Source organism: Piliocolobus tephrosceles, chromosome Y (genome assembly GCF_002776525.5).
Source record: "Piliocolobus tephrosceles isolate RC106 chromosome Y, ASM277652v3, whole genome shotgun sequence".
In the NCBI taxonomy this organism is placed as follows: domain Eukaryota; kingdom Metazoa; phylum Chordata; class Mammalia; order Primates; family Cercopithecidae; genus Piliocolobus; species Piliocolobus tephrosceles.
The window spans coordinates 3,859,359-3,880,561 of record NC_045456.1 but is presented as its reverse complement, the minus strand read 5'-3'; the positions used below and the strand labels follow the sequence as shown (position 1 = coordinate 3,880,561).

Below are 21,203 nucleotides of genomic sequence, written 5' to 3'. Positions count from 1 at the left end.
AAGAGCCCTCCAGATAAATGCATGGTAGATCAGTAATATCTTCTGGTGATTTGAACAATTTCTCTTAAAAGAACTGGAGCCTGAGATTTACATTTTTTTTGAGACAGGGTCTCGCTCTGTTGCCCAGGCTGAAGTGCACTGGCATGATCACAGCTCACTGCAGCCTCAAACTCCTGGGCCCAAGCGATCTCCCGAACTCAGCCTCCTGAATAGCTGGGACCCCAAGCATGTACCACCATGTCCAGCTAATTTTTCTTATTTTTGTAGAGATGGGGTCTTGCTATGTTGCCCAGGTTGGTCTCAAACTCCTGGGCTCAAGCAATCCTCCCACCCTGGCCTCCTAAAGCGCTGGGATTACAGGCATGAACCACCACACCCGGCCACCTTCTTAAATAACACTATCTTTCGAAGTACCTATTCTAATTTTGTTCTTTTGTTAATGACAGTGAGCAGTTGTTTCTGCTGTTTTTGAGAGTCTAAGTTCCCCGTTAGCCTTCTGTAACAATGACACAGCACACACATTGCTTCATTAGAGCTCTCAGAATATTTAATCTTTCCGTTCTGGTATTCAATTTTACTGTCAAGGCCCAAAATAAACAGACAGCCATTGAATCTAGGTTCTCTTATAAATAGCTTACATAATTGCTCTAAAATATGCACCAAGAGATCAACAGATGCTCTTCTGGAATATCTTGAGGAAAAACCCCAAAGCATTTGTTACCCTGGTGAGGGGGAATCCACTAAGCACTCTCCGAAAGAAAGATAGCCAGGAATTCCAAAAGGCCTTGTAGTAACTACCTGAATTCACACCCCAGCAGAAAATATGTCAGCCTCATCAGAAGCCTCATCATGCTCTGGTGATGCCTACGGAGTCAAGAGGCCTGCTGTTGAATAAATGCCATTTGCTTCTGTCTACCTTAATCATCACAGATCGTCCTCTTTTTCTGGGTGAATGACTGTAACCCCAGTCACTGGCAAGACAAGATGACATCTGCTGAAACCAGTGGCAGAATGTTTCAGACTCTGTCATTCACATAGTGCCTTCATGTTAATGATTCTAATCATCTTTACACTCTCAACTCAGCAAATGACAGCCCTAGCTCCAGTCACATTGTCACCAACTCACCAATACTCTGGGTGCAGCAATAAAGGCTGGTATAACAACCAATGTGAAGATGGTTGGCTGGTTTTTATAGACCAGAGGAGATGGAAAAGGATGTTTTACTTCGAATTTTCTGGAAGTTAAATGTTACGTCGTACAATCACTTTTCAGCTATAGGTATTACTTTGTCTCACAGGTATGACTATTGGGTTTTCTGCTTCATAGGGACAAGGTTAAAAGACCTATCAAAGAGATGGTGGCTGCTTGTCGGGGATTGGAGAGATGCCCATGAGGCCCCAGAGAGCGTGCATGTCCCAAAGAGCATGCCATGCCCAGTCCACTCATCACTGACAACTTCACTCTCCCGGTGGAAGTGCTTCCCTTAATAGCTTATATAACACAGAGCTTCTAGAAAAGTACACTATGGAGTAGCTCTCACCTGAGTGAATGTACTGCCCCGCCACCGCAAAACATGACTGGGAATTAGAAGACATGCTTTACCCATTTGTTGAAAGAATGATCTAGATTTTACCCTAGTCTTCAAAACCCTACAGCCCATCACCACAAAAATGATAACGATGTGAGGTAATGCATACGGTAATAAGCTAGATTCAGTCATTCCACAATGCATATATATATGTCAAAGCATCATGTTGTACACATTAAACACAACTTTATCTGTCAATTAAAAACATATACTGCTTCAATCAGAACCAATAAGGTGGCAAATGTCTAGTAGGATGGTATGCTTGCTAAGATTCCTTGGTCGAAGGGAGAGGAGTCACTATGAAGGTCTTGGCACCCAAGTGCTTCAGGATGTGCCTAGCTTTTACCAGCCTCACAAAGATAGGGGAGAAGCGGGGTACAGGCAGACTGGACAACCCCCTTGCCTCCACTCACTTGGAGAGGCCTATATCAGGTGTCCTTTCAGAAGAGTCTGGCAGGTCTCCATGGCTCTAAACGCCAGACCTAACTGCTTAACTCTAAGCTCACAAGGACAGTACCCATGAGCATGCTTCACTTTCAATCAACCAGCACAGTGGCCAGCCCAGAGAAAGGACTCAATAAATACTGAATGAGTGAATGAAAATAAAACATTTGCCAGGCAGTAGATCCAGAAAAAAAGAAAAAAAAAGACAAATAAATAACAAAGATTATGCCATTTTGTGCTCACATGTCCCTACCAATACATTTTATAAGTTGCTAGATTTATTTTTAATGGCTATTTATCAAAGTTTTTAGATGCATTTGGATTCCCAGGGAAGCTCGCCAAGATACCAAGATAACTGTGTTGATTTGATCAGCTGGAGCAAAAAGAACCAGAGTCAGACTTCTATCATTACTTCACAGTTTTAGCTAGAGCCTTCCTACCCTCGTGGTAAACAGTAATTATAAAGACTGGAACAGTTCATCTGTGTGAGGCATTTACCAACTACCAGGCACCATGTTTAAGAATTTATGTGCATCATCCCAGTAAATCTTCTCTCAACACGTTGACAAGGTAGGTACAATTATTCTTATGATTTTATGGATGAGAATGCAGAGGCTTGGAGACATTCAGTGACTCGGGTTTGGCTACAGAACAAGTAAGTGACAGAGCCAGGATTCAAACCCAGATCTATCTGATGCCACAGCCTAGGGTCACAACCACTGTACTCTTTGTAATGTTTGCCATCCTCATTCCTGCGTCCTACTATTTCAAAACATTTCCTATGCAGTCACTACTAAGTGTTTAGTATCTGTTCTTCTCAGTGACTGATTTTGTCAAATGAAAATCCACTATTGCTACAGTCATCAATAAAAACATTTCAAGTGATTTTGCTTGGTGAAAATTTTCCTTACTGAATGATGAGCTCTTCTCTGTTGTGTGAATTTATTTCCCTCCTAAAATATGGGGGATGGAGGAGGAAACCAGAATGTGGGTTGTCATCACTTAGACAGATACCTGCTTCTATACCAGTGATTCCTATACTGTAATATGCAAACAAATCACCAGAGAACGCCGTTAAAATGCAGATTCTGATGCACCAGGTCTGGGGCGGGGTGGGGGGGGGGGTGGTCTGTGCGTTTCTAACAAGCTCTCAGGTGATGCTGCTGTTGCTGGCCCATGGATCTCACTTTAAGTATCAAGAATCTAGGGAACATTAGGAAACAGAATCCAGATTCTCTAGAACCCAAACTCAGACTCCAGGAGAGAATAACAGGTGTGGAAAAGAACATCCTTCACCTAAACAATACAAGAAAGAAAGTAATCAAAAAGCTTACCAAGTGTGGCTAACCTAGCCTTTAAACCAACCTAATGGTCTGTGGGCCATAATCTTGGCAGGTGCCAACACCATCTAGCTTCTTAAACAATTACATCCATTCATCAAAGCAGCACAAATTCCATTAAATGCTACTTTAGTATCCTTGGCAACGAAGCCACAAGCACTGTAGCTATCCTTCCCACACCTCAGCCCTACTGGAATGGTGCCATGGCAAGATCAGGCTCAGCACCGTCCAGTAACAGAGTCCCCATGGGCATGAAGTGGGCGGAGGCTGGGAAAGGTGGGCAGAGGCCACGCAAAAGCCTGGGCAAAGAGCCCTGAATATGGGATTGCTGCCCCCTTATACTGGAAAGTGCTTCTAACTTCCCAACATTTCTTATTACATCGTCAGCAGGGAAATAATACACCTGGAGTGAGGCAAACAGAGACGGAGTGGTTGATTTAAACAGTGGCATGGTCAAATGGGCTCCTACAACAAAAGAGAAACCGGGGATGAGAGCTGTGTATATACACATATACGGATAAGTGTGGGTGTACTCACACATGTACACATATAGTGTAGAAAGATTAACAGGCCTCACCCTGCATCCTCAGCCTTACACTGTGCTTTTCAGCCACTTCCACAACACCGGCTACTTTCCCACCCCCAAGGACCATGGTATGTGGGATGCTGCTGGCAGTCCACTTATCAAAAAGAGCACCCAAGGTTCTCACAGTTTATTTGGGTGCTGAATGTGCCAGTGCTGCACCAAGTGCTTTACACGCACTATCTTGTTTACATATGCAACAACCCCAGAGTAGAGATCACTGTTGCCAGCTAACAGATGCATCCTATGATGAAACTTGTTACAGAGTATATGGCAGCCGAGGGCTCAGAATCTGGGCCTGTTGAATGTTCAAATGTCAGTGCTCTTCAACATTACACCAAATTTCCCCCATCCTAAGTCCCAACATGGGTGCCACAACTCCACTGAAATCAAAGCCAGGGAGACTTACATTCCCTTCCTTTTCAAAGTCTGGTGGAAGTAACTTCACAAAGTTATCTGGGAACACGCCTCGTCTGCCGTTCAGCTCTCCTTCCCACCAGCCTATGTCGATGCAGTCCTAGAAAACAGGAGAACACAGAGTGAGAGATGGGGGAAAGCAGCCTCCAGAGGGGTCTAACACCCCTTTTCAAGAGAACAGAGGCCCTTTCCTAGAGGTCCGTGTTAATGAGACAATGGTTACCAAGTCAGCACAAACTCCAAAGTCAGAGGGGAAAACAAAAGCTTAAGTCCTCTTAGCATTGCCGGCCGGAACTCAAAACCCAGTGCTGCTTTTAGATGCACTGAATCAATAAGGTGTTCTTTTTTCTCTTTCTTTTTTTTTTTTTTGAGACAGGGTCTCACTCTGTCGCCCAGGCTGGAGTGCAGTGGTGCAGTCTCGGCTCCCTGCAACCTCCGCTTCCCGGGTTCAAGCGATTCCTCCATCCCAGCCTCTCAGCAGCTGGGATTACAGGCGCGTGTCACAATGGCTGGCTAATTTTTGTATTTTTTGGTAGAGACAGGGTTTCACCATGTTGGCCAGGCTGGTCCTGAACTCCTGACCTCAGGTGATCCGCCCACCTCGGCCTCCCAAAGTGCTGAGATTATAGGCATGGGCTACTGCGCCCAGCCTTTCCTTTTTAAGGATGGGAGAATATGTGTTTTCTTCATTTTAATTTTACTGAAATAAAAGTATTTCATTAACTGCAAATATGGCTTAGAAAATATCACATGCATAAATGTCCTCTGTGATTAGTCTGTCACAAAGCTTGTCAAAATTAAAAAAAGGCTTTGTGACAGTCAGCCAACCAGAAGAAAAATCATACTTTACACAAGCTCATTAATGCACTGCTCTCCTTCACCTTCGCCTTTGGATGTTGATGGCGCACAGTTGCCATCATGGAAATCACTTCCTCCACCTTACAGGACACAATGTTGGCATCTGAAATGAATGAATAATGCTCTTCATTCTTCCAGAGTGAACTTGCTTCCTTTGGATAATCTCTATTTTGTTCATTCATTCATCAAACATTTATCAAGCATCTACTTTGTGCTGGACACTGAGCTAGGTGCTAGAGAAAGGACAATGAGCAAAAATGGCAAGAGCCTGGCCTTTTTCATGAGCCTAATGGCCTTGTGGTTCTCCTGGGCACACAACCTCATGCCACAAAACCACTTCTAGTTTTTCCCATTTTCAACTGGTTGGAAGTCCCATTTGCTGGAGTTTTATCATATGTCTCACATTTGTCCTCTGAGTCCAATTCTACTTCCACCACCAGATCCAGGACTCACCCAGCCTACTGTAAACCTCCCCACTTGGGCAATGCTTCCTGCCTAGTATATGTATAATATACACACCACTGTCAAATATGAAATTCCTTGAATAAAATCCCTGTAATCAGTAAATCTCCATCCCACTTCAGGCATCCTGACCCTGCACCTGCTTTTTGTCCTATAGCAGACTCCCAAGTTGTGATCAACAACTTCCAGCTGAAGCTCAAAATGAGCAAAGGCTTTCCAAAATACAAACAAAAAACCCCGCTGGTAACACAGAAGGAAAGCAAGAAGGTGATAGAGAAAGAGAGGAGATCATGTTCAGGGCCCATGGAGAGCCCATGGTCTCCACGACACCAGTGGGATTAGAAAAGGGCTCAAGCACTAGATGTGTGGCTGGTTCAAGGCCTTGCTGTAGGGCCCTGGGAGAGCCATGGCTTGTATGGCTCATTTGTACCTTGTTAGATCATACATTCCAGCAAGGTGAGGGAACACATCTGATTTTTCACCATTATACCCCCAGCCATGTACACAATGCCTCATATAATAAGTATTTGTAGAATCAATGCAGACTCTTTCTAGCCCTGAGAGTTCTGCAATCTCCTGCAGTCCAATATTTGAATTACTGTAGAACAGGATGGCCTCTATCTGCCTAAACTCATAGGGATTCTCTATAAGTTAGCATAAGGCCCACCTCAGGTGGGAAGTAACTCATCACCACCTTCCACTGTCCCAGTGGTATGTTACAAAGATAAGCTGACCCCTTAGAAGAGAGTGCAGATTTTGGAAATCAGTCCTTAGTTACAGACTATAAATTCTAGCCCCAACCAACAACAAAAAAACAAAGACCCTTGAAGCATCAAGTTCAGATTTACCCAGAACAAAACAAGGGTCCAAAAGTCTTTCAACATGAAAGGATGCTTATCTTTCTGGAAAAATGACAGTGAGAAGTCTAAGTAGATAGTCTGGTCCTGCCCATGTCACATCACCCCCTGAAAACTAGCATCAGTCTTCAAAGAAGGGACTTATGAAAAGGAGCGGTGGCAGGATTTGGTGGCTCCTGAGGTTCTTCTGACCCTAGGATGTTACAAACATCATCAATGATACCAGAAAAACTTACGAAGGGAGCTGGGAGTAGAATTTCTTTGACCCTAATTCTTGGAATTAGGTTTCTTCAAAACTCAACTTGAAACTCACCTTTAAGAAACTGACTATGATGAATGCTTTTTCTTTTCTCTAATGCTCAGTACAGTGTCAATTTGCACTTAATGATACTCAACTCAACAAACACTTACTAAATGCAAAATATATTTAAGCTCTGTGAGCATCAAACCTTAAACATACAGATGCAGAGAACATGATCTCTAACCCCAGGAAGCTTAGAGATGTATGGGAAAGACAGACATACAATATTATGCAAGGTCCTTTGGGTAACAGGTATCAAATAAGTGCTCTAGTACCAAAAGAGGAGAGAACCATTAACAGTTTTTGCAATAATCTGAAATCTTTTCATGTGTGAATGGTTTGCTTAGGTGAGGACTGGTCTTCCTCTCACATTCATTTCAGGTCATCTGATACAGAACTATGCCCACAAAAAGCATTCAAAAAAACTATCTTTTTTTTTTTTGTGGGGAGACAGATCACACTCTCATTGTCTAGGCTGCAGTGCAGTGGCATGATCTCGGCTCACTGCTTGACTTCTTGGGATTCAAGCGATCCTCCCACCTCAGCCTCCTGAGTAGCTGGGACTATAGGCACATGCCACCATGCCTGGCTAATTTTCCATATTTTTAGTAGAGATGGGGTTTTACCATGTTGCCCAGGCTGGTCTTGAACTCCTGGGCTCAAGGGATCCATCTGCCTCGGCCTCCCAAAGTGCTGGTATTACAGATGTGAGCTACCACACCTGGCCTCAAACTTTTTAAACAGTGTAAATCCATGCTTCATCTCAGTCTTACGCAAATAATAACCCAAGAACCTTTTTTGCTTCACATGTGAGAAAAACAATACAGAAAATGTTAATAAGGAAAAGCCCATCCAGAATAACTTTTTTGTTGTTGTTGTTGGGTTTTTGGTTTGTTTGTTTGTTTGTTTGTTTGTTTGTTTTGAGATGGAGTCTCACTCTGTCGCCCAGGCCGGAGCACAGTGGCGTGATCTCGACTCACCGCAACCTCTGCTTCCCTGGTTCAAGCAATTCTCCTGCCTCAGCCTCCCAAGTAGCTGGGATTACAGGCATGTACTGCCACACCCGGCTAATTTTTGTATTTTTAGTAGAGACAGGGTTTCACCATGTTGGCCAGGCTGGTCTCGAACTCCTGGCCTCAGGTGATTTGCCATCTTGGCCTCCCAAAGTGCTGGGATTATAGGCGTGAGCCACCGAGCCCGGCCCAGAATAAATTTAGAACCCATACACTTCTACGGGAGAAAATGGTATATAATGACATTATATGTCTCATATTTCCCCTTGGTGATGACTGGCTTGGATGACCCATCTATATTCTGCTTCTTAAGGAAAACACTAACAATGCTACTCATTGCATAATTCAAAGAAGAGAAGGAAAGCATGAAGGGAGAACACAATATGTCTAATTGTTCTGATTCGTACAAGCATAAACACAAGGCCCATGGATGAGATAAGCACAGTCAAAAGAGAAAACTGCCAGTGTAATTTAGTGCTACTAGTAGAAGCAAAAAAAAAAACAAAAACAAAACAAACAAACAAAAAAAAAAAAAACAAGAAAAAATGCCAAAAAAAGGAGTCTGCTATAGGACAGAAAGCAGGCACAAGGTCAGGATGCCTGGAGTGGGATAGAGATTTACAGAGAAGCAAGGCATTTTTTTCCCCCAGCAATACAAGCTAAATTAAGGGAAACAGGAATAATTTTGACAGCAAAATGAGAAGTGAAAATAAGTTCCTCTTCAACAAACCAGACAAAAGAACTAACCTTTTGATGGCAGAGATGGAGAGACTTGTATGAGGGCTATGTTTTCAGAAGTATAAAATAGCAGCAAATTCTATGTATTTGTTTGTTTGTTTGAGGCAGAGTCTGCCTCTGTTGCCCAGGCTAGAGTGCAATGACGTGATCTCAGCTCACTGCAACCTCTGTCTCCCAGGTTCAAGCGATTCTCCTGCATCATCCTCCCCAAGTAACTGGGATTACAGGCGCCTGCCACCACGCCTGGCTAATTTTTTTGTATTTTTAGTAGAGACGAGGTTTCATCATGTTGGCCAGGCTGGTCTTGAACTCCAGAACTCAGGTGATCGGCCCACCTCCGCCTCCCAAAGTGCTGGAATTACAGGCGTGAGCCACAGCACCTGACCTCAATTTATTTATTGAGAACCTAAAATGGCTCTCAAACCTGGCTGCACATTTAGAATCACCTGGGAATTTAAAAAAAAAAAAAAAGTGGGCCGGGCGCGGTGGCTCAAGCCTGTAATCCCAGCACTTTGGGAGGCCGAGACGGGCGGATCACAAGGTCAGGAGATCGAGACCATCCTGGCTAACCCGGTGAAACCCCGTCTCTACTAAAAAATACAAAAACTAGCCGGGCGAGGTGGCGGGCGCCTGTAGTCCCAGCTACTTGGGAGGCTGAGGCAGGAGAATGGCGTGAACCTGGGAGGCAGAGCTTGCAGTGAGCTGAGATCCGGCCACTGCACTCCAGCCTGGGGGACAGAGCGAGACTCTGTCTCAAAAAAAAAAAAAAAAAAAAAAAAAGTGCCAATGGCTGGGCTAGACTCCTAAAATGTGCAGGATAGGAGAGGAATCCAGGGGAGAAAAGAAAACCATCATGTCCTTGTGGGGCTCCCAAGCTCAGAGTCCAGTGGGAGAGGCAGACACAGTGAATCAGAATGGCACAGAAACACTGGCACAAGTGCTAGGCTGAATTTACAAACAAGTGGGACCAAGACAAGCTGGGCAGCCTGGAAGCAGAGAACGAGGGCAAGAACTGAGGTAATGAGAAAGGTCAAGGGCAGACTTGCTGAGCGTAAAGGAAGAGAAGAGGGAGAGAGGCAAGTTGTGCTCATGGAAGAGAATATACAGGAATTAGAGCTTGGAACAAAGTCCGCCCCTCCAACATCTACTGAACAGTGATATGAGGCGTGAGGCAAGACAGCACCCACTGAGTGACAGGGGCAGAAAGGAGGGGCAGGTGATCAACCACGTGTGAGACCTGACTGCCATCAGGGTGGAAGTGGATGTCCCCAAGGAAGACGGTAGGAGTTGAGTGAAGGCAGGACGGTGAGGCAATAGCTGACCACTGAGGAGAGAGGTAATGTGGCCCAAGTACTATAATTTGTTTCCAAATCCGGGGTGCCATTAATAAATTACACCAGGACCCCAGGCATAACTCAGACGACAGTCACCTTCATGGAGTTTTAGACTCTAATACGAAATGAGAAAGGGCATTGCAGGCAGGTGAGGGGATGAACTCTGAATGAGGTGGGAGGTAGAAATGAGAAAAGGAGCAGCATGTAGATGAAGCCTCCAGAAAGCTGCTGTTTAGACATAAGCTCTATTAGCATGAACTCAGGGAAAAGTCGACCTAAACCCTTAGCAATATGGAAAGAAATCATATTTCTGACATATCATTTTTACTCTTTCAAACTCAAGTCCTTAAAATGGCCAAAATGGTTTCTCTATGCCTCAACACCAGGGAGGTATTAGGGTAACATATACTTTTCCCTATAAAGTGCAAATGATGTTTTTCCTTCTAGGGAATGAATGAATAGAGCATTAGGTGTTCTGTAGTCCAGCCTCCATGTTCTGCTCCATCTCAGGTTATCTACTCTCTCCTAGCATACTGCTTATAACAGGGAACTCACTTTGTCACAAGGGAGCCACTCCTTATTTTGCCTGACATGTTCAAGTGGAACTCAGAGAGAGGTGGAACAAAGCAAGCATGGGCCATGTGACACTTAAGCTGTTCACTAGTGACGAAAGCTCCCTGGATCTCGGTTTCTTGACACATGTGAAAATCTTTGCAAAGTATAAAGAGTAACATAAGAGCTGGTTGTTGTTATTATCATCATTGTGATTATATGGCCTGGTCCGAATCCCTGAGGGATAATGTGACCAGGAGAGCTGCTTAATTACACTCACGTGCATTTGTCACATGACCCAGCACCATCCTCGAGTGCCAAGGAGTCACTCCTAGTCCTTGCTGCCTCGGGTGAAACCCCCTGGCAGCAGCTCACACACCTGGAGGTGGGCCAAGGGGAGGGATGCCAAGGCCCCGGGGTGTGTCTGAGGAAGGAGGCCTTGCCCAGACTTCAGTATTGGGCCTCAGTCTGTTCAATCTTGCCAGCATGGCCCCGTGTAACCTGGCCGAAGCACTCTACACAGCTGACAGCAACTCCCTGACATACAAGCTGTGGGCACAGAGAGGGCCACGTGAGACCTGGTGGGTCTACCTCTAGTCTAGGCACTTTAAATCTGTACAAAAGACAAACTTGCCACCTAGCTTGTACATTGGTTAACAGAATGAGCTACAATCTCATCTTGGGCTGTTTTGTCAAGAGTACAAAGCCATATACTAGATGAGTGGCTCTCACACCTGGCTGCACATTTAGAATCACCTGGGAATTTAAAAGAAAATGATGATGCCTGGGCCAGACTCCATACCCATTAAGTCACAGTTTAGGGGTGGGGAATGGGCACAGGAAATCGGTGCTTTTACGATGGCCCTAGGTTTTTCCAGTGTGTAGACAGAATCAGTGATTTAAGATGGGCGCTTCTCACGCTTTAATGTGCATGCTTCTCACTTAGGGATCTTGTAAAAATGCCAATTCAGATTCAGTAGGTCTGGGGCAAGTCTGAGATTCTGCATTTCTAAGAGGTTCCCAGGTGATGCCAATGCTGCTACTCCGTGGATCATACTTTGAGTCACAAGGTTCCTGAAAACAAAAAGCTCCTTGAAAATGAGGATTCTTATCTTCACACCTTTGTCTCCATCTAATTCCTGCCATAGTGCCCAGAACATATCAATTCTGAATAAATGTTGACTGAAGAGATGAACGGCCCAATCTTCCTCCAGACTGTTGTTCCACTTCTCTCCACTTTCAAACATCAGAAGTGAGGTCAAACTGAACAAGGGGGAAGCAGGTATAGAACTACTACACAAAGGAAGTTTCATCTATATGATCAGGCTTTACTTGCTGATCGGTTCTGAATTTATTATTTATTCAAAATTGTGGCAAAAACTTTAAAATTACCCCAAAAAGGTAGGCCACATTTTCTCAGGCACTGTGTCTTCTTTGAGTTCAAACGGGAACATGCGGCTTAGAAACAGACATTTCAAACCAAAAACTGAAAACATGAAAATGGGTTCACCACTTGATGCAAACGAAAAAGAAATGTATTCTGCTCAGTCACTTCTGGTGGTCAGCTGCCCCCAGGCTCCCCAGTCCCAATTCCCCAGAAGTTATCCAGCATGGCTGTTCTTCATGACCTTCTCTGATGACTGATAAATCATTTGAGGAGAAAGTGAGTGTTGGACGATTTGGGTGAGGCTGTTAAGTGAGCCTCAGCATGCCCCCAGGGGGCCTCACACCCTCAGCATCCACCAGCAGTATGGAAACAGACATTTAATATGTGCTAATGAACGCCTTCTACATGGAGCTTGGGGGTGGGGGCTATTGAGCGAAAGTTCCATGGAAGCCGGAGCCCAGAAGCACTCATTTCTGCCTCTGCTTGTTAACACCTCCCCAAGAGATGCAATTATTCTGCATGGCTAGGATTTCTGCTCAGAATTTTCTACATCCCCATAAATCAGTTACTAAAGGAGGCTCAGTCACACATCATGGTTTATAAGGTAACAGGAAAAAACAAGGACTACACTGACTACTATTCAGTGTCAGAAGCAATGCCTGGCAGAACACAATTAAAGAGAGAAGCCTGAGGAGACAGTTGTAGGGACAAGCTCACTCAAGAAAACACTACATTCCAAATGCCAACATCACAGGATAGCTGAGGCTTAGGCAGTCAATCACTATTTTTTTTTTTTTTTTTTTTTTTTTTTGAGACAGGGCCTCACTGTGTTGCCCAGGCTGGAGTGCAGTGGCACGATCATGGCTCACTGCAGCCTTAACCTCTCGAGCTCAAGCAATCCTTCCACTCAGTCTCTCGAGTAGCCAAGACTACAGGCACACTCCATCATGCATGGCTAATTTTTAAATTTTTTGTAGAGATGGGGTCTTACCATGTGGCCCAGGCTAGTCGCAAATTCCTAAACTCAAGTGATCCGCCCACCTCAGCCCTCCAAAGTGCTGAGATTACAGGTGTGAGCCACAACGCCTGACTGGCAGTCACTCACTCTTTTGTAATACAATGAAGTCATGACCCAGAGTTGAACTACTTACAAAAAAATTAGCAGGCAACAACTTATAGGCTTTGCTATACTAACTTTTGCTTTGTTCGTTTTACATAATGTATAACTAGTAACAAAAAATTGGGTGGATAACACACAAAAAACAGTAAACACATTTCCTCTTGGGCATGCCAATATTAACTGAAGCAGGTATCAATGCCTGAAAACAGTACTCAGAAACACCCCAATGTCTTCTCCAAGCCACCTCATATTTTCCTGCTTCTTCATAGATCTAGTCATTTGTGATTATATTATCTCAGTGACTGTGCATGCTATGTTGTTGAAAGACTGGATTTTGTTGTCTTCCCTGCAAGAGTGTTGAGTTCTGCTATGTAGGCAAGTTACTTGCAGGTCAGCTTGACCGGGCGAGTTTTTAGGCTTTGTTACAATGGGTCTAGGCTTTGTTTTTGGGCTTTGTTACAATGGGTCTAGGGTAGTGCTGTTCCTGTGGCCAGCTTTTCTGGGTTCTCAACTGGATGCCAGAAGTGTTCAGCACCTCGCGTTTTTCTACTCTGCTTAGCTAGAACTCTAACATCTCCCATTACTGGTGGGATATCCACTCAGCTCACAGCCCCTCCAAGTTCTTATTTTCTGCCAGGCCTAGTGGAGTCTTGCCCTACTGATGCCAGGCTTAGTATTTGGCCAAAGCATCTAGATCTATACATTTCTGACACTCTTTCCTTGTGTAGCTCATTCTTTTGCAGTTCCCTGCCCTGAAAATTTGAGCCACCCCAGCAGACCTGAATTACAACTTGTTTCCTCTATCCAATAAATGAGTTTGCTGCTCTTTGTTTGGGCTCCACTGCCCTGTGCTGCAATTTAGAAAGTGCCTCTAGGTAAAAAGCCAGGGTTGATATAAAACTCACTTTTATGCTTCCCTTGTCTCCAGGATCACATCCTTGTGATATGTATTGTACAATGCCTAAAAACAACCACTTCATATGTTTTGGCCAATGTTAGAGTTGTCTATGGCAGGAAGAGAAGTCTAATTACCCTTTACTCCATCGTAGCTGCAACCCCAAGTTGTATACTCCCTCAAAAAGATTGTTTCTTTAATTAGACTGGACTTTTTCATTCTAGATATAATAGAACTTTCAGCTCTATCTTTAAAAGTCTGAGCTATTTCAAGGTCTAATTCCCAAAAGAAGTCCTAGAGAAAGAATGTGTGAAATGAAGATACATACAAGGGTTTTAAATTATCCTGGAGTTTCCTTTGCCAGTCATATGTTCCTTTCTCTAACAAGGAAGGTGAAGTATTCCCTAAGGTAAAGTAGAGCCACTGTTGAACATCTTTATATAGAAGGATAAATACATGCAGTAAGTTAGTGCCACCTAGCTTTTCTCGCATAATGGCACACACATAAAATAGTAGTATTTTTATGACATACTGCTGGAGGCCAAAGGTTGTTGAAGACCATCAGCCCAGAGAGGTGATTCCAGCCACCTAAGGCCCTTCCCATCCACCCAGGAGAGCTGAAGAAATCACTCCCCTACCCTCATAGCACATAGAATAGGAAATGTTACAGAAGTAACCTTTGAGTTCAGATGTCATTAAGAAACGAAAAAAAAAAAAAAAAAAATCCTTAAATCAAATATCAGTCCCCAGTAAGAGAACAGGACTTCCACAGGTATTCAATATCACAAAGGCAGGGATCAGGAAGGCCCGTGGGGATTTTCATAGAAGACAACCAAGGGCAGAGGCCCTAAGGGCCTCTGTGTACACAGTCTGTTTTCCTCTTAGAAAAAGATGTTTCTAGGGCCGAGAGCGGTGGCTCACGTCTGAAATTCAAGCGCTTTGGGAGGTCAAGGCGGGTGGATCACGAGGTCAGGAGTTCAGGACCAGCCTGACCAACACGGTGAAACCCCGTCTCTACTAAAAATACAAAAATTAGCTGGGCGTGGTGGCATACACATGTAATCCCAGCTACTCAGGAGCCTGAGGTAGGAGAATCGCCTGAACCCAGGAGATGGAGGTTGCAGTAAGCCGAGATCGTGCCACTGTACTCCAGCCTGGGTGACAGAGCGAGACTCCGTTTCAAAAAAAAAAGAAAAAGAAAAAACTGTTTCTATCTGGAGCCTCTTCAGAGAACAGCACCCAACAGATGCTGCCATGTTGGCCCAACTCCTGGGTGACCATTCATATTTGGTACTTCCTAGAGTTGTGGAATATGGGTATATAGTTTGTACACAAAAAATATATCAGAATTATTTATTGATTTCATAATTTCCTTTGCAACATATCCAAGCTTAAGTCTTCTAAAAAATGTTTATGCTTTAGCCTTTTTTCCTAATTGTGGAATGAAGGAACTTCTATTCCCATAAATCCACTTCAAGGATCAGTAATCGGCTAGGCGCAGTGGCTCACGCCTGTAATCCCAGCACTTTGGGAGGCTGAGGTGGGCGGATCACTTGAGTCTAGGAGTTTGAGACCAACCTGGACAACATAGCAAAACCCCATTTCTACAAAAACTTAGCCAGATGTGGTGGTGTGCCTGTAGTCCCACATACTTGGGAGGCTGAGGTGGGAGGATCACCTGAGCCTAGAAGGTCAAGGCTGCAGTGGGCTGTGATCACACCACCACACTCCAGCCTGGGCAACAAGAGTGAGACCCTGTCTTAAAAAAAAAAAAAAAAAAGAAAAAAATCGGGCAGGAGCAGTGGCTCATGTCTGTAATCCCAGCACTTTGGGAGGCCAAGGAGGGCAGATCACCTGAGGTCAGGAGTTTGAGACCAGCCTGGCCAACATGGCGAAACCCCACCTCTACTAAAAATACAAAAATTAGCTGGACGTGGTAGCGGGTACCTGTAATCCCAGCTACTCGGGAGGCTGAGGGAGGAGAATTGCTTGAACCCAGGAGGCAGAAGTTGCAGTGAGCCGAGATCGTGCCACTGCACTCCAGCCTGGGCAACAGAGCCAGACTCTGTCTCAAAACAACAACAACAACAACAACAACAAAACAAAACAAATCCAAAAAACGAAAAAACACAGTAGTCATGTGAAAAGGAGATCCTTATATAGACAGGACCTTCCCAATGTCCTCGTAAGATGGCTTTAAGTTATTCCAAGAGATGTTAACTATATATAAGGGCATGTGAACAAGTCATACACAAAATACAAATTATTAAGGTAGTACTTTCACATTTTTTTCCTGGTCATTTAAATATAATCAAGTATGTGGTTGGGTGCAGTGGCTCACACCTGAAATCCCAACACTTTGGGAGGCCAAGGTAGGCGGATCACTTGAGCTCAGGAGTTTGAGACTAGCCTGGCCAACATAGTGAAACTCTATCTCCACTAAAAATATAAAAATTAGCCGGGTGTGGCGGCACATGCCTGTAATCCCAGCTACTTGAAAAGCTGAGGCACAAGAATCACATGAACCCAGGAGGCAGAAGTTGCAGTGAACCGAGATGGTGCCACTGTACTCTAGCCTGGGCGACAGAGTGAGACTTCATCTCAAAAAAAAATAATAATAATAATAATAGATAAAATTAAAAATACATAAATATAATCAAGAATGTAAACTTATATAACAACACTTTCACAGAAACTTCTCATTTTGTGGGAAAGTTGCTAGGGACCTTGCTAGGTCATTTACATTGAGATGACCACTTAATCTGAAATCTTAAAAGCTGTTTCTAATAGCACCTTCAGCTCATCCGTAGCACATTGCTGAATGTACAGCCTACTCCTCCAGGATCTGCATCCTATAGCTGAGTTTTTACCTTCATTTATGGTTTAGAGAACTGCACTGACTCTGCATCTAAATATATGCTTTTCTTTCATTAAAAGCATGGTAGATATCAGAGAAAATCATTTTGCTTCACTGGTAGACAGTGGCATTCATAAATCATTTTTTATTATTATGTTTTAAGAGATTTTCTTAGCTCCTGCACCACTTCTAAGAGATACAAAGAAAGCTTTAAAAAAAGAGAAGGTGGTATTCTTCACTCCACAGATAAGGACTGGGAAGGAACAGGAGGTGAAGGGCATAGCCATGATCATTTTGAAGGTCAAGAACACTGAAGCCAGCTGCAGCAACTATTAGTAAATTTCTAAATTCCTATCTTCTACTTCCATTCTTCACCAGACAAATCCACACTTCTTTTAAGAAATTCTTCTGCTAGGAAAACATATTTCTTAGCCTGAAAACTTGTTTGGTGCCTTTTAATCTATACTTAGCTGATTTAGCTTCTAGGCCTGTGCAGTGAGTAAAAAATACAATTCCCAAGTCAAATCCAGGCCCTCGGGCTGCTCAGCTGAGTCCAGAACAGACCAGTGGAGTATGGCTCTGTCTGTCTGCCACCATGGGGGAGAAAGGGCAAGGGGCAGGAAAAGGCTCCAATGTGATCCATGTATTACAAGAGGTATTCCCAGGAAGACTCAGAATGAAACCAAGGTCCTTCAAATCCACGCAATTACATAGCAGGCAATTACTTACTGAACACTGGGGTTTAGACGGCCTTGTAGGAAAAATAGACTAGCCAATAACATTCTCTCAAGAGTGTCTTTGCAAAGCAAGTTTTTAATTTTGCTGAAGTTCCATTTGGCAACTTTTTTCTTTTATGGACTGTGTTTTTGGTATCATGTCTAACAACTCTTTTCTCCTGTGTTTAATAAATAACTTTTGATGTTTTATCTTTTACATGTAGATCTATGGTCCATTTTGAGTTAATTTTTGTATAATAGGTTCAGGTTGGGTTGTTTTTTTTTTTTTTTTTTTGCCTATGGGTGCCCAATTTGCCAATACCATTTCTTGAAAAGATTATCTTCTCTTAAATTGTCTTTGTATCTTTGTTGAAAATTAATTGACTGGATTTTTTTTTATGAGTCTATTTCCAGATATTCTATTTCAAGGGCCAACAAACTGCAGCCCATGGGCCAAATCTAGCCTGGCACCTATTTCTCTATGGTCTACAAACTAAGAATAGTTTTTACATTTTTGAAGGTTTTTTAAAAATCAAAAGAAGAAGAATATTTCAAGAAATATGAAAATTATATGACAATCAAATGTAAGTGGCCATAAATAAAGTTTCATTGGAACTCTGCTACACCCATTCATTTACCTCTATGGCTGCTTTTGCTCTTAAATGGCCGAGTTGAGTAATTGTGACAAAGACTGCACAACCCACAAAGCCTGAAATATTTACTCCCTGGCCCTTTACAGAAGTTTGCCAAACCCTGGTCTAGGATATGAGGATCCTTATACGTATCCATGCAGAACCTCAGGGAATCTCTCAATGCCACTATAAAAAAAAAACTGTAAAGACAGAAGCTTTAAATAGAAACACTGAAAGCCCTGAGGAAGGCAGAAAAAGAATGCATTTAATAGCTGGCTACCATTTCCAACTAGAAATAAAATATAAAAGCCTTAATCAAAACTATTCTTAAAAGGACAAATTTTACTGCACTATACAGTTAACTATAAAATGAGAAAATTTTAAGTCTAAAAGGCATTTATTTTAATGACTTTTTTCTTAAAGATCTCCATGAGTCATAAACTAAGAAAAAATATTTGTAATATGAAGATGACAGGTTAATGTCATGAATATAAGGTATTTTTATAAAAATCAATTGGAAATGATGCATAAAATGTTCAAGCTTGGTAATCATTTTTTAAAATGCAGAATTAGAGCCCAAATCACATTAGCAGAGATTAAAAAGAATGATAATATCCAGGGATGACAAGAATAGGGAAATATATTTGCATGCACTCCTGTGAGGAGACTAAATTGGCACAATCGTTCAGGATGTATCCTCAATATGCCCTCAAAATGCACCAATACAGTGTTACATTGAGCAATTTATCATCAGGAAATAGTAACTGCTAACATTTATGTAGCAGCTATTAGGACCCAGGCTTTCTAAGTACTTTACCTACTTCATCTCATTTAATCTTCACAACACCAGGATGTAGGTACTATTATTACTCTCATTTCACAGATGTGAAAACTGATGCACACAGAGATGAGTAACCTGCCAAGGTATCACAGCTAGGAGGAAGTGGCAGAAATGTGCACAAAGACTGTTGAACAGGGTGATGACTATGTGCAACATGGTCTAACACAAATTAAAACTGGAAACAAACTAAGCATAAAAGAGGATTGTCAAGGGCCAGGCCCAGTGGCTCATGCCTGTAATCCCAGCACTTTGGGAGGCCAAGGCGGATGGACCACTTGAGGTCAGGAGTTCGAGACCAGCCTGGCCAACATGGCGAAACCCCATCTCTACTAAAAATACAAAAATTAGCTGGGTGTGGTGGTGCGGGCCTGTAGTCCAGCTAATCAGGAGGCTGAGGCACAAGAATCACTTGAAACCAGGAGGCGGAGGTGGCAGGGAGCCGAGATCATGCCACTGCACTCAAGCTTGGGTAATAGAGTGAGACTCTGTCTCAAAAAAAAAAAAAAAAAAAAAAAAAGAGGATTTTGGTACTCTCTCCATACATTAGGATTCAGGATGCTAAGGAGTCATTTACCCGTGCTGCCAAGGATAATCATGATGTATTTTGGACAAAGAGGGTTATCACAAAATAGTGTATATAATATGATCCTATTTTTATTTTAAACTATAATTATGTGCACATATGGAAAAAGTCTGAAAGAAAAATTGTTAAAATATTAAGAGGTATGTGAAGGTGGTAAGGTCACCAGTAATTTTGATTTTTCTTTGTATTTGTCTGTTTCTTTTTTTTCCAAGAGTAAGTGTTATTTATACAATTTTAAAGTACTACTTAAAAGTGTATCCCCGCCAGGCACAGTGGCTTATGCCTGTAATCCCAGCACTTTGGGAGGCCCAGGTGGGCAGATCACCCAAGGTCAGGAGTTCAAAACCAGCCTGGCCAATATGGTGAAACCCCATCTCTACAAAAATACAAAAATTAGCCAGGCATGATGGCAGTTGCCTGTAATCCCAGCTACTCGGGAGGCTGAGGCGGGAGAATCACTTGAACCCGGGAGGCGGAGGTCGCGGTGAGCCAAGATCACGCCATTGCACTCCAGCCTAGGCGACAGAGTGAGACTCCATCTCAAAAAACAAACAAACAAAAAAGTGTATCCCATGCCACTTTCATCTCAGAAGCCGTGTATTTGAATAAAATGCAAATACGAATGCAAAGAGCTTTGAGATACTGAACAAGACAGGAGTTACACAACTATAATACATTACTTTCATCCTAAGAAAAGCTAAAATAAATAATGAAAAGGAATTTCAGGGGAAGTACTGACCTTAATTTCAGGACAGTTCAATATACCAAGAAAGAACATTCAGTTACCAGACATTCGTCTTTTCATCTTCTTCTAATAACTTATCATAGCAATAACTATGATGCAACCTTTAAAAAAAATATTGTGTGTGTAAAGACAGAGTCTCTCGCTATGTTGCCCAAGCTGGTCTCAAACTCCTTGGCTCAAGCGATCCTTCTACCTCAGCCTCCCCAAAGTGTTGGGATTACAGGTGTGAGCCACTACACCCAGCCCTATGATTTAACCTTTATGTTTCCAAAGCACTTTTAGACATAACATGTCATTTAAGTCTCAGAACACTGCTATCAGAGTAAATGCAAATAGAAAGGGTGGAGATAGAAACAGGAAAAAAGGGAGTTTCTCTAATTCCTTAAGATACCTACAGATTTTTTTTCTGTGTGTTGCAGAGGGGAAAAAAAAACTGTCCCAAGATGGGGGATTACTGATGTCCTGCCATTTAAGCACAGCATTCTGCAGAGATATGACAATTATGTTGAACAAACACAGGATCTCTTTAGACAGTTTTATGTAATTTGTGTAGGCATATGAACCTGGGAATTTACATCAGCCGCAAACTTACCTGTCCACGATACAAAGGAAACATCTATAATAATGGCCATGAAAATGTTGGGGTGGCATTTCATCGACTGTCTACTGGTAAACTAAAAAGATATTTTCTCCCACCCCAAGCCCTATGTTTACCATCCTCATCTAATTTAAAACTATGTCTGTGTGATGGTAATGATTCTTCTCACTGGTCCCAGTGTCCTGGCTACTTATAAAAGGAAGATGCAACAGCAACAAATTGTATTCCTTTGGGTTTCAAATGCTCTGAGGAGGGGATACATTGTGACTTCTGTCTAGAATAAGGACATAAGCAGTCTAACAAGAAATACATTCTATGACATAAATGACTCATTTGCTCAA

General features: G+C 42.8%; 1 protein-coding gene across 4 annotated transcripts in view; it reads right to left on the bottom strand.

Annotated features, from left to right (window-relative positions):
- The window catches only part of LOC111531657 (SH3 domain-containing kinase-binding protein 1), a 307,782-nt gene that overhangs the window by 67,851 nt on the left and 218,728 nt on the right, over positions 1-21,203 (bottom strand). For all 4 annotated transcript variants that reach the window (XM_026451886.2, XM_023198963.2, XM_023198967.2 and 1 more), the window contains exon 8: positions 4,366-4,473. In XM_026451886.2, the coding sequence (XP_026307671.1) occupies positions 4,366-4,473 (108 nt within the window). The remainder of the gene's footprint in view (positions 1-4,365; positions 4,474-21,203) is intronic.